Source organism: Phlebotomus papatasi, chromosome 3 (genome assembly GCF_024763615.1).
Source record: "Phlebotomus papatasi isolate M1 chromosome 3, Ppap_2.1, whole genome shotgun sequence".
NCBI lineage: Eukaryota > Metazoa > Arthropoda > Insecta > Diptera > Psychodidae > Phlebotomus > Phlebotomus papatasi.
This window is the reverse complement of record NC_077224.1, coordinates 71,274,960-71,288,144: the sequence shown is the minus strand read 5'-3', so window position 1 is coordinate 71,288,144 and position 13,185 is coordinate 71,274,960. Positions and strand designations below refer to the sequence as shown.

General features: G+C 32.2%; 1 protein-coding gene across 1 annotated transcript in view; it reads left to right on the top strand.

Annotated features, from left to right (window-relative positions):
• LOC129808216 (probable G-protein coupled receptor Mth-like 1) overlaps window positions 1–13,185 on the top strand; it is a 72,050-nt gene that overhangs the window by 53,143 nt on the left and 5,722 nt on the right. The window contains exons 5-6 of the mRNA XM_055858022.1: window positions 14–88; window positions 9,860–9,998. Of these exons, the coding sequence (XP_055713997.1) occupies window positions 14–88; window positions 9,860–9,998 (214 nt within the window). The remainder of the gene's footprint in view (window positions 1–13; window positions 89–9,859; window positions 9,999–13,185) is intronic.

The following is a 13,185-nucleotide window of genomic DNA, read 5'->3' as shown; positions in this document are numbered from 1 at the left end:
GTTGCAGCAATTCTTGACAATTTGCCAGATAGTACAGACGAGTCATTTTTGAGACCACGATTTGGCGAAGCAAGATGCTGGTTCTATGGTAAAATCTCACAATTATCTCTTTATATCATTTTATATTAGCTGAAGGTTATATGGGGGAGAGAATCTTGTGGGGAGTATATATAGAGGAGGCTGGAAAAAAATAGTGGCAGGAAAAGGCAAAATGTCAGGGGGGAGGCCAAAGTATTTTCAATTACCATCTGAAGAGTTCCACTTAGATTGTTCCACACTTGCAATTAAATTATCTTTGCGCTTTTAATTTACCCACTGTGCTGAGTTTATTTATAAGTTTTCATTTATAATTATTTATCTTTTTCCATTTTGCTTTAGTTTGTGCATGTTGGTTCATTTCTGTTCGTATACACAATATGCAGGCAGTTTCTTAAATTTTCTTGATGGTTATTGTAAAAAAACTATCCTGAAAAATTACAACGCGTTTTTGAAAATTGATATTAAAAATTTGAGGAAAATTCAAGTAAGAAATTGTCAGTTAAATTTTTAGAAAAATATAATTAAAAAGCAAATATTTAATTCATAAAAAAATCAATCCCCTTTACGTTCTTATTGATTGGTTTTAAAAATTTTAATAGCCTTTTAAATTCTAGCCAATCAGAAAACACTATGAGACTAAAATATTTGATAATGTCAAATTTTAGATAAAGTTTTTTCCTAACCGAAATTAAAATTTAAAATATACCGCTGAGAAAGCTATCACTCGATCACAGCGCCATCTGATCTTGTCTCATGGCGTCAGCATTCGGAGTGATACTCCGGTTTCTGCAAATAATGTCAAAAATATGTTGTTTATTTTTAAGTTTTATGTAGAATGTTTACTGTGGTAGTAGCTCCATTAAGTGAATTTTCTTTAAATACTCTCCATGGTGTGTAATGCTTTCAGGATTGGCAAACACGACAATTCTTTGTCATTTTATTTATTTATTTTTTAATTTAACAGAATTACAAATAGTTTTAATATCGGATCAAAAATTAGGATTATAATTGATTTTTTTGACAAATGATAAATCAATGATACCTATATTCTGACGATTTCCGGTTTCTTTAACGAGTTAGTTCCACATCGGTGTGTTTTTAACAATGCCTTCTTTGAATTTGTGCAATAAAATGAGAATGACTGTGTTTAGGCTAAATACGTTAAGTCTAAAATCTCGAACGTCAAAATCCCGAAAAGCCAAAGTCCAGGATGGGTTAATATCCTGAAAGTCAGAATCACGAATAGGTCGAAATCCCCAATAACAAAAATGCCGAAAAACGAAAAACCCGAATCTGTCAAAATCCTATAAAGCCAAAATCCTGAATGTGTCGAAATTCAGAAAAGCCAGAATCCTGAATAGGTCAAAATTCCGAAGAGCCAAAATCCTAAAGTAACTATTATCTTGAAAAGTCAAAATACCGAATGGGTCAAAATCCGAAAAGTCAATTTCTCGAATGGATTTAAATTCTGAAGAGTCAAAATCCTGAAAAGACCAAAACCCAGAAAATCCAAAATTCCGAATATGGGCAGAATCACATTGACAGTAAAATGCTTACCGTCACCGTCAAAGTCTCACCGTATTTCGTTAATTTACGCGTTTTGATTGCAATTTTAACGCAAATTCTCAATTACCGTATTACATTTTCTCATACCCGGTGGCACTAGGTGAAAATATTGTAAGAAAATTGAAGAAATAAAACGAAAATTCGATAAACGACAAGCAAAACAAAACTGTCGGAAAAATTAATCGTACAGTTTTTTTGCTCATCGTTTATCGAATTTTCGCTTTATTTCTTCAATTTTCTTACATTATTTTCACCTAGTGCCACTGAGTATGAGAAAAAGTAATACGGTAATTGAAAATTTGTATAAGAATTCCAATGAAAATGCGTAAATTAACGAAATACGGTGAGCATTTTACTGTCAATGTGATTCTGCCCTAAGTCAAAAATTCGAAAAGCCCAAATTCTGAATAACCAAAATACCAAGAATCTAAAATCCCGAATGGGCCAATATCCCGAAAAACCAAAATCCTTAATTGACTAAAATTCAGAAAACTACAATCCTGATTGGGTCAAAATCCCGAAAACTCAATACCTCGAATGGGTCAAAGTTCTGAAGGGCCAAAATGTTGAATGCCTATATTTCGAATGACTCAAAACCTCGAAAATCCAAAACCCCGAATGAGTTGAAATCCCGAAAAGCCAAAGTCCCGATTGGGACAGAATTCCCAAAAAGCCAAAATCCCGCATGGGTCAAAATTTCGAAAAGCCAAAATTCCGAATGCGTCAATATCTTGAAAAGCCAAAATTTAGAATGGATAAAAATCTCGAAAAGCCAGAATCGAGAACTACAAAATCCCGAAAACTACGAGACCCCGACCAGACCGCCAAAATTCCGACTTCTTAAAGGTGTCTTATCTGCTTCCATGATTGCATCCGCGCTTGCTGGAGGCCAAAGAAAAATTTTCGGCGTTTCAATAGTTTAATAATAGTCTTCCTAGTTTTTCGGCTTTTACATCACTAGATCTAGAGTTCAAACGGTTCAAACGATTAGAGATAGTGATTTGTTGGGTCTTCGAATGACTTCCCTATAAATCGCTCCTATTTTATCATCATCATCATTTTCAACCGTTTCTCTCCTCATTTTCAACCGTTTAGCGGGCCCATGACATCAAGGTTAACAGCCTACGCTTGTCGATCCTCCGTAACTTCAGGAGGCGCTCCTACGCAAAATTCTGAATTTGATTCAGTTACCTTGTCCTAGGGCTGCCACGAGATCGAGGTCTCCTTACAATGGCTTGCATAGCTTTTCTGGTCGCTCCTAGTTTATATGAATTGCATTTTTTTCCACACTTTTTTTTTTAATGTTTAAGATTGCTTTTGAATTGAACTTAACTAAAAGAAAATTCCATTTTGAGAGGTGTTACATTTTTTATTGCCTTCTCCGTATTTACTGTTTTGAGAACATTTTGAAAGAGATGAAGACGCAAAATCTTACCTGAGATTTCTTCATTGTGAACATTTGAGCAATTTTTCCGAGAATTCTAAATATCCAAACAAGTGATCTTGAACATCTGCCGGTCTTCAAAACAAGACACAGTTTTGCGCAGACGAAAAAAAAAGAAGCGAGCATGTTGAGAAATGCCCTATTTCGGTCACTTGTTTCCCATACAAATGAGCAACCACTGTCAAATTTCATAAGATCGCGTTGATGGTTAATTAGATCTCTCAATGGGCCCTCAGCTTTTTTTTTTACTTTACTACACTTATGGAGAGGAGTTACGAAAATGTTGAGAGAGGAAGTATGTTTGAGGTATTACTCTTTTTATTTTGCTTTTTTGGGATGCTTTTAAAGAAAGAGATCGTTAAGTTTTTCGTGGTTAATGCATTTTAAAATACTTGTACGAGAAACTTCTCCCGTGAAAATCCCGTTTTGCAAAAGCAACAGAGATTCTAGATGAGGCATATTAAATCGTGTGGAAATTATTTACATTCCAATAGCTTGAAGTTGAAAATTAAAGTGTTCCATTTCAAATTCTAAGAATGCATATTTAATTTTTCTCATTTGGAACTAATGTAAGTCTTGCATTTAACTTATTAATTCTTGTTTTGTGATATTATTCAAATGAGAAAGGAACGTCGGCAGTTTCTTGCCAAAAAGAAGCCAGCAGAAGCAACTTTTGAGGAATGTTCATTCAACTTTCAATTTCAGTATGCAAAGAAGACAAAAAAAAAGAAGAAACTGGGAAGATAATTAAATTGTTTCTTCCAGACGAATAATAAAATTTTTCTCATCTGAATATGAGATGAAAATGACATAATTTTTGAACACGAAAGGAAAGAATTTAACCTCCTTCTTTCGGTCTTTTGTGGATGAAAGTGCATTTTAGCACGAAAGTACAATTTATTGAATGACTTTACAATAAGTTTTTATAGGGAGAAGGCAACTAGAAGGCAAACTTTTAAAAAGAATCTCCTTTCTGTTGTCTCGGTTGTCTCGACATAAGTGTAAAATTCTAAGAATTTGGCAATTAGAGAAACTTTCTTTGACATGCAATATCTCACCCAAAAGTCAGAACATTCTTTCACTCATTCTAGGGTTTGGCATTGTCAGGATGTAGTAGAAAGTCCTGGGTGGGAAATTTAATAAAGAACGCATCAATATTGTGTGCAGGAAATTCTAAAGCAATAATTTTACGCGTAACATTTGTGTATATGTGGTGTAAAACATGGAGGAGTGTTTGAATCGATTCCAAGGAATCCCCACGATAAATAAATTTGTTCTGGTGAGTGCAGGATGTTGTTCTGAACAGGGTGAAATCAAGGGGTGAATATATAGAGAATACACAATAAATAGCACTGGAAAAATTGAAATTGATATTTCAAAATTTTTTGAAAACTAAACGTTTTCGGTGGAAAACAAAGCCTCAAAAACCAAAATTCTAAATAGGTCAGGGGTGACATGATAACTTATTTTCGATAGTATCGACTGCCGATTCTGAAAAATTTAAGCGATAGCTGTCTTGTAGCTAATATAGATATTTAGCTACAGTCACATTTTCTTAAGAATGTCATAATAAATGGCCTAACGATGCGTAAAAAGTTGTAATTGACTTAATCTAAGAGATATAAATTTATCGAATTTATCGATACTATGGATTCGACAGTATCGAAAACTTATCGTTCCACCCCAGAAACCCAAATGAATTGAAATTTTACCGGATTTTGCAGCTTCGGAATTTCGGATTTAGGTTGCATGATATTAGTATTAGCACGATATTTCGAATTTTGAAATTAATTTGTAAATCTATAATATTTCTGTTTTCTTTTTGTGAAAATGTGAGAAAGAAAACGTAGAAGAAACTGTCCAAAATGGATCAGGGAATCCTTCATAACTGTCTTCACGTGACAAGTGTTCTAAAAAAAAAAAATTTGTGGATATGTAAGAAAATATTGACAAATTGGGAAAATGGGCAGTGATTAAGTATTTTTCGATAATCAGAAAGTAAATCTTGTTGGAGACAAGCGAGAATTTGTTGAGGTTATTGTGCTATCCACTGGTAAAAATAAAAGGATGAAATTTATCCAAATTTGATCCTTTTGAAAAGGATAGATCAAATTAACATGTTCTATTATGATAAATGTACATTCAACGTTTGAAATTTGATCCACTCTTTGCAAAAGGATCAAATTTGGATCAATTTGATCCTTTTATTTTTACCAGTGTCTTCTCGTCTATTCATTATCGAATGGGCTATACCGAATCTCTAAAGGGTTTTCTAAAAGAGTCCCTGTTTATTTTAACATCATTATCCAAAGTTATGAATTTCTCAACGGAATCAACAGTAAAACTGGATAAAACTTACATAAATCCTTTTATCTATTTATTTTCAAAGATATAATAAGTGTAACAAGCTTTTTTCAAGCACCATGTATATAAATTAATAAATCAGCTAGTTTTTTGCATAGAACTCATAAACAGAGAGAGAAAAAAAGGTGTATCAAATTTGTTACAACATGGACCTCGGAGCATCAATGCATTTTATTTAATTTTCTTATATAAATTATGATTCTTGCAATTTTAATTAAAATTAAAATTGATTTTTCAGACCATGAATTTTCATAGTCAATGCTTTTTGTGCAATTGACAATTTTTATTAAAAAAAAAATATCAACACTTTAATTTTGTTCAAACTTTATTATGCCCAGCGTACAATAATTTTTGTTTGTAAATATGTTTTCAAAATTTCCTATGAGAGTGAGCGAGATGACTAGATCTAGATTTAATTCAATTTCATTTAAACGTCAAAAACATGTTAATAAAACAAAACTTATTGTGCGTTGGGCACTATATTCATAATTTATTCGCAATCAATTCAGTGTATATTATATATAGTTATATTTTTTTTGGAATTTAAAGCGATTGCTTTATATTTTGCGTGACAAAGCTTTCGAAAAATCTTGAATTTAAAGAAAAAAAATAGGGATGGCAAAAATATTTATCTTTTAAGTAGCGGAAATGAACCGATTTTTAATTCGGTTCTGGTCAAAGTCCCGAAAGACAAAATTCCAATCTCCAAAATTCCGAAAAGCTTTAATCCCGTACGCCAAAATCGTAAAACTGTTTATCACGATTACACCCGCGTTTCTTGGAAGTTTGAGAAATTTGGCCCCATATAACCCGCCGCAGGGGCCCATCAAGCCTGATAAAAAGTGAAGATATTTTTTACTTTTCCTTGTAAAAATTTTGAAGATATTGCACCGCGACTTAAACAAATTTCCTCGTAGTTCTTATATTATTTCGGCGAGCACTATGAAATATATATTTTTAGATAGCTCTTAATGCACAATTTCGAAATATATCAGACTGATAAGTCAATTCTCTTTACGAAAAAACTTGCCAATAGTCTTCAGTGTCTACATGCAAAAACGAATGGAAAAATGAAATGTCGAGAGGCCCCTTCCCACCGTATAATTCCGTCTCTTTCAGTATTTAGACCATTCGGGATTTTGGCTGCCACACCGATTTAATTAAGTGTGAATAGTGCTTAACGATCATAAATTAGAAAATAGGCTTTCTGTACAAATTTCTTTTAAGGTTTTTAATTTTTACATTACAATTGAATATTAGGAATTTTAATTAAAAATATTTGAAATATTTCCCCCTTGGGTGAGGGTGCGTTTTTGGCCAGACGCCCAAACCGAAGAGGCTCTGCTAAATAGCGATTAAAGGGGTGGCTTTACCAAACTGGTGCCAATTTCTGGCATTCATACATAGTGTCTTTAATGGACGAGCAGAGTCGATGGTGAGGAAAATTGCTTCAATACCGTGAAATATATCCTGTCAATTTTCAAAGGAAATTGCATTTATCAAATTCATTTTAAGAAGTACTCACGGTTATTCAGCACAATTTTTTTTCCTCCCTCATTTTCTACTCTAATCACGTGGCTTTTTTTCTGTAATTTTCTTGAAGGCAAAAATGGCACGAATTCGTGTCTTCTTGATTGCAATAAAGAAGATCGAGAGAAGCTTAGAAAAATTACCACAAAATTGACCTTTAATCAAGCAAAATCCTCATGTCATGTTGATGAATTTTGACAAAATAAGCCGATTACGCATAGAGGAACTCATCTTTTTGGATTTATAGTGTCTTCCTTGTGCTAAAAATAAGACAGCGCCAAGTGGTATAAATTTGTGAAAACATTGTCATTAATTTTCTATCATATGGAAAAAAATGAAGAAGACGAACTATTTTAAGACATTTTATTGACCCTCCTATTTTAAAACTGTCCTCAAACGATTTTAGTGAGAAAGCAAAAAAAATCTGTCAGTTTTCACTGCACTGAATTAATTTAATTCTCATATTTTCAAACTGTTGAGCAAATTCACGAGACTTTTACAGAGTCATAAGGGGAAATTTATGATATCACTTTGCGTTTTATTGATACTCTCTTTAGGTTGGTTTTCGAACAAGGAATAAAAAAACGATGCGGATGCGTACCATCTTTGCAGGATGCTCGTAATTGGAAGTTTGATGTTACACTCCACAAGTACTTACATGTTAATTTTAGAGGGTAGGGGAGACTGGGGCAAAAAGTCACAAACGGATATTTTATTTTTTTTTACAAGCTACTCGAGCGCTTCAAAAATTTCTAATTAGCGCAGTTTTATAGGAAATTTACCGCTCTATAACTTTGTGAAAGTAACTTTCCTCTATTTTGTAAGGAAATACGTTTATCGAGCCGATTTCTAAAAGGTAATTTTCTGAGCATTCTCAAAAATGCTGGGGCAAATAGCACCAGACTATCATATTTTGATTCGCTTCATTACGGGCTTCTGTAAATTTCAAAAATACTTAGAAGACATATTTTCATAGAAAATTGATTCATCTACACCTTTGTAAAACACCGTTTTCTCTGCGAGAAAAGTGAGAAAACGAGAAAAGCGCTTTTCAAGTTATTTTAGAAAAAACACAAGGGACTGCAAATCGTTTGACCAATGCAAACAAGCGGCGAGATATGGTAATGACGTTTCTTTTCGCCGTGAGACATCAGAAATTGCTTCGCTTTTTGTTACTTTTTGCTCTATACCTTTTGTTACTTTTTACCCCAAGTGCCCATTTTTAATAAAAGGATTTCTGGAGAAAAGAACCTTTTTGAAATTCTAAAGTAGATAGCGGATTCGTATACAAAGAATCCAAATTATTTAGAAAATATTCACCAGTGCATCAGTTTTAGAAAATAAGTAGGTAATTGTTATCTTCTGCAAGGAAAATATTTCAAAAAGAGGGCTAAAAATTTCGATATTTTTTATTTTCTAAATTCCTTGATCGAATTCTAAGAAACCTACGATCTTGAAGAAAGTCTATGGAGGCTGTCTATAGAAAAAAATTGAGCCGCTATGTTTTTTACCTTGAAAGATATTGAATTTTGAATTTTTCGATTTGTGACTTTTTGCCCCAGTTTCCCCTATTTAAGTTATTTAACCGTTTCATTTTTGGGGAAAAATAATCATGATTACGGGGTCTAACATCCTTCAGAACTGATAAGTTTTCACATAGTTTTTTCCCCACCAAATCTAACTTAAAGAAAGGATCAATAGAACGAAAAGTTATATCGTTAAATTCTTCACTGTTTCTTTTTTATATATACATATTGTCGTACAATTAATTTGAAAAAAATCTGAAAAAATACACAAGTATAGGTTGTATTGAGATAATTCAGTATTTGAGCTAAATTGGAATTTTCACAATGCCAAATGAAAACAGTGATTTTTTTTCTTAAAAAAATCAGTATTAAATTTTAATTATAATAAATTCTCATTGCTGCAGTCTTATTATTTGATTCCTTGTGATGTAAATAAAGCTAAAATCCATTAATTTTATTAAGTTTTAATACATGAGTTTCTAATCACAATTGACAGTGTAATATTTCACCGTAGAAATTTCATTAAGGTGGTTCACCTGATTAGGAGGCCAAAACTTAGTTGCTTTTCGAGTTTTTTTTTTTGGAAAAGCACAGAAAAATCCAGCTTCTTCTAATTTTTAGTATAGTTTATACATATTTAACGTACTTAAATATTGCTTTCAATAAAATATTACAAAATAACGGACAAATGAGTAGTACAATTGTGTTATATGACGTCAATCGAATATGAATTATCGCTTTAGAACTACTATATAACCGATTAGATCTGGTTTAGATTTGTCTGGAATTCTAAGACCTTTCAAATGCATGCAAATTTATCCCAATCGGTTAAGAAATATGTTTTGTAACTTGTTAGATTTTCACTTTGAAAAATTGTTATTAGGAATGATTCAAAGGCGTTTTAGCTAAAAAATAAATACACGTCATATTATTTAGATATTGCAAAACGGACAAAACGCGTTTTTAGGATCTTGTAGACTTAAAAGAGGGTCCTCCGAAAATCGCGAGTCGCTATCTCTGACCGCTCGGCTTATGGTCGAACGACCGGACGGACAATCAGCTTTATGCTGTTTTCTCGAAACTTAAGCTTTCCAAAATTCTATTTAAATTCAATTTCTTGACGGGAAGTCGAAATATTGTCATAACATAAAGTCGATGGATTAGACTAGACATACTGCTTCTTCTCTATAGACTTCGAGCAATAAAAGAATTTTTATTATTTATATTGAAGACTTTTACGATATTTGAGAGGTTCAATAATTGACAAATTTATTGGATATTTTCATATAAACCAAATAATATTTTCTTCATCTTTCACCTTCTATAAAACTTTCTCTATTGTAATGGTTTTCTTTTCTTCTTTTGATGATTCTTCCCAAAAAAAAAATAGGTGACGTGGAGATTTTGACATACTTCTTCGGTCCAATAGGTGTTTTACTTTTTGTGAATATCATTCTTTTTGCATCAACGGCTCGTCAATTGACATGTGGACTATGGAAGAGAGATGATGTTAAATCCACAACAGAACGGTGAGTTTCCTTGAGACATACAACAAAATATATGTACAAGAGTATAAATCTTCAGGTATTTTTTGTTGTGCTTCTTTGGTTCATTTTCAATACCTTGTGTGGTTTCCGTGAGAAAATCTGGTTCTTTTTTACGTCTAGTTGACACTGAATTGTATCCGAAAAATAATGACGAAAAGACATTGAAACAATTTATTTTGGTGATGAAAAAACAAACTAAGAAATTTTCATCTCTTAATTGTGTAAATATTCACAATTTTGTACTTTATTTGGGAATGACCCGAGATCAACAATTACAGTTCCTCTTTTTTTGTACTTACTTTTAATGGAGTAAGATCACAAAGTAATCTTTCATAATATCCATTAGAGAAGATTTAATGTTTGAGATAAAAGTATGCCTAACAATGACAATATTCACATTGAACAGCATTACTAAGTTTCTCATAAGACCTATTAAATGCCTATCGCAGATGATCATTTTTTGGAGAGAATGGATGGAAAAAAAATAGTGGAGAAAATGGCTCTCTTGTGATTAAATTAACTTTTTCCTCTGGGTTCTCCAATATTCATCAAGATCAAATTGATTAAAATTTATATCTATATATCGTTGCACAAAGGAGCATACTTAAATGGCCTCTAATGGAAACTATTTCTTGAAAGAGTGTGACACCAACCATTTAAAGTTCAAGCAGAGATCAGAAAAAAAGGAAAAGACAACAACTATTAAACTCATAAACGATGAGTTTTTTATACACCAACAGAAAATGTCCATTTTGCATTGATGTGGCGGAGTTGATGGAAAAATTCGGTGGCTCTTTTAAGTATATCAGTGAAAAACCTTAAATTGAAATTAAATTTAGAAGTGCTGAATTTAAGAGTGTCGCATGGATTTAGGGCGCTGAATTATTTAAATAAGAACGATATGTAAATACACTGAATAAAAATACTAAAAATTCCGAGAATGAGATCTCCTAAACTAACTTCTACAGTCACATCAAAGATTGGGGTGAAGTGATAACTTGTCGATACTATCGAATCAATAGTATCGATAAATCTGTATTATTGTGTGTATAACAGGTTTTTAAATATTTATTGGACTACTTATTCCATCATTCTTAAAAGAATATGACTGTTTATAAAGATTTTCATCACCAATAAAAAAATATAATTACAAGTAATCCCGGTTTAAGAGAAAACGGACTGAAAGAATTTGATATGAATTGCCTACTAATGGGAGCTAATTTGTAAAACAATTTTTGAAGTGCCCCTAAATGTATGCAAATTTTATTCACGTTGGAAATTTGAAATGCACTTCCTATGAGCCTTCTTGAGCGTTGAAAATAGGCTAAAAAATTGGCGCCGAAAAGTCGCCGTTACGGCGTTTCTATAACTTATTCTCAATATATTCCTTGCAATTTTACTGTGACACGGGGTTAATTCGCAGGTTCTTTTTTTTTCAATTCTAAAAAGTTCTTTTAAAACGGGCTCCCTGTATAACACTTAAAATTTTGAGAATCGGCAGTCGGCATTATCAAAAAGAAGTTATCATGTTACCCCTGTATTAATTATATATACGTTTAAAGTTCGCTTCAAAAACAAATGAGCAGTAAAAAATCAAAATTACTCAGTGCAAAAATCAAATCTGGTCAGTAAAGTATCTAAATCTTTACTAATTAATTAACTAATAATTGCCACTCCGACATACCTTAAGGAAAGTTTCTTGGAATCAAAATTCACATTGTTTTCTTCTGTTGAACATCGTAGCAAATGCAATTTCTACCGATTCAAATTTATAAAATTTTCCAGATCTTAAAGATGTGTCGTGTCGGAGGCATTTTACATCCAGGATGGTTGTAGATGAAATGATTTTTTTTGACAAAATTTGTATGAATTTTTTTCTGCTTTTAATCTTCTAAATTGAGTACAAACCAAATTTGATCTTTTGCTGACAAAATTTAATAGGGTGAAAGGAACGTCTATTGACACTTTAAGAACTCGTGTCAGCACTTATTGACACCCTACTATGTACCATTTGGGATACGAAATTTGAACATCTCTGTTTACAGTAAAAGGTATATTACAGAAAAAACGTTATATTACTTATATTTTACTAGATACATTAAATAATTTTCAACATTTTGGCAAAAGTGTCAATAGGGGTTCCCTGTCGAACAGACGTTCCCCCGACCCTACTTCATTGCTTGTACAGCTTGTACAGTTCCTTAAACTTGTATTTAGAACCCAAAGAAGGTGCACAATTAATAAAAAAAGTGCATCAAAAATTTCTAAGGAAGCTATCAATCTGTCAAACCTATACTTATGAAGCTAAATCAAATTTCGAAACAACTTAATTATTTAGAAAACAACATAATAAAAATTTTACAAAAAATAATCGATCTCAAAGAATTCATGCGTTTACTTAGAAAAAGAGATAAATATACTTATAAATTGCTAAAAAGGAACATCAAAAAAGTCTTTTGTAATCGCAGATATGAATTGATGACACAAACTTACAGTTGAGAAAAAGAAAGTGGAATATTTAATGTTAAAACTATAAGTCAATCAATAAGCTCGTAGGATGCTTTAGAAAAAAAATATTTTTGGTAAAATTCGATTAAGAGAAGATCGGAAAACGTCCATAATACCGTTTTCAATTACTTTTATCCCGACTTTTTTATCCCGTTAAAAACGTAATGTTTTTAGTTCGTCATTTAAATAAAATTTCTATAATCGGTTAAATATCTTTTCGGGTAATGTGTTGGACACACATATGACTTTAGCGGAGAGACAGCTTAATGTAATTATAATCAAAATAATGTTTAGAATACATTCCCATCAGTTTCCTACTAAGCCATCTCTCGCGTTAAGCCGTAAATCTGTCTGGGGCATAATATTCCCATATGTTCTATTCTTCGAAATATAGCGGTTGAATGACCTGTTCTAACAAAATTTCATGCAATTTTGCTTCATTTTCCTTTTTTCGGTTTTGGACCTGAGCAAACGAGACTGGTCATCTTCTCTTAATTTCACTTTGGGATCGTTCAACACATCATCGTTTTTCAATGCTTTTATTGAAATATTGACATCTTTTGGTCAACCAGAACATTTAGCGCCATTTTTGTTTGTGTTGCCGTACCAAAAGCTCGAAAACCAAATCTGTATCATCCACATCCTAATTAACGGTGAAGAG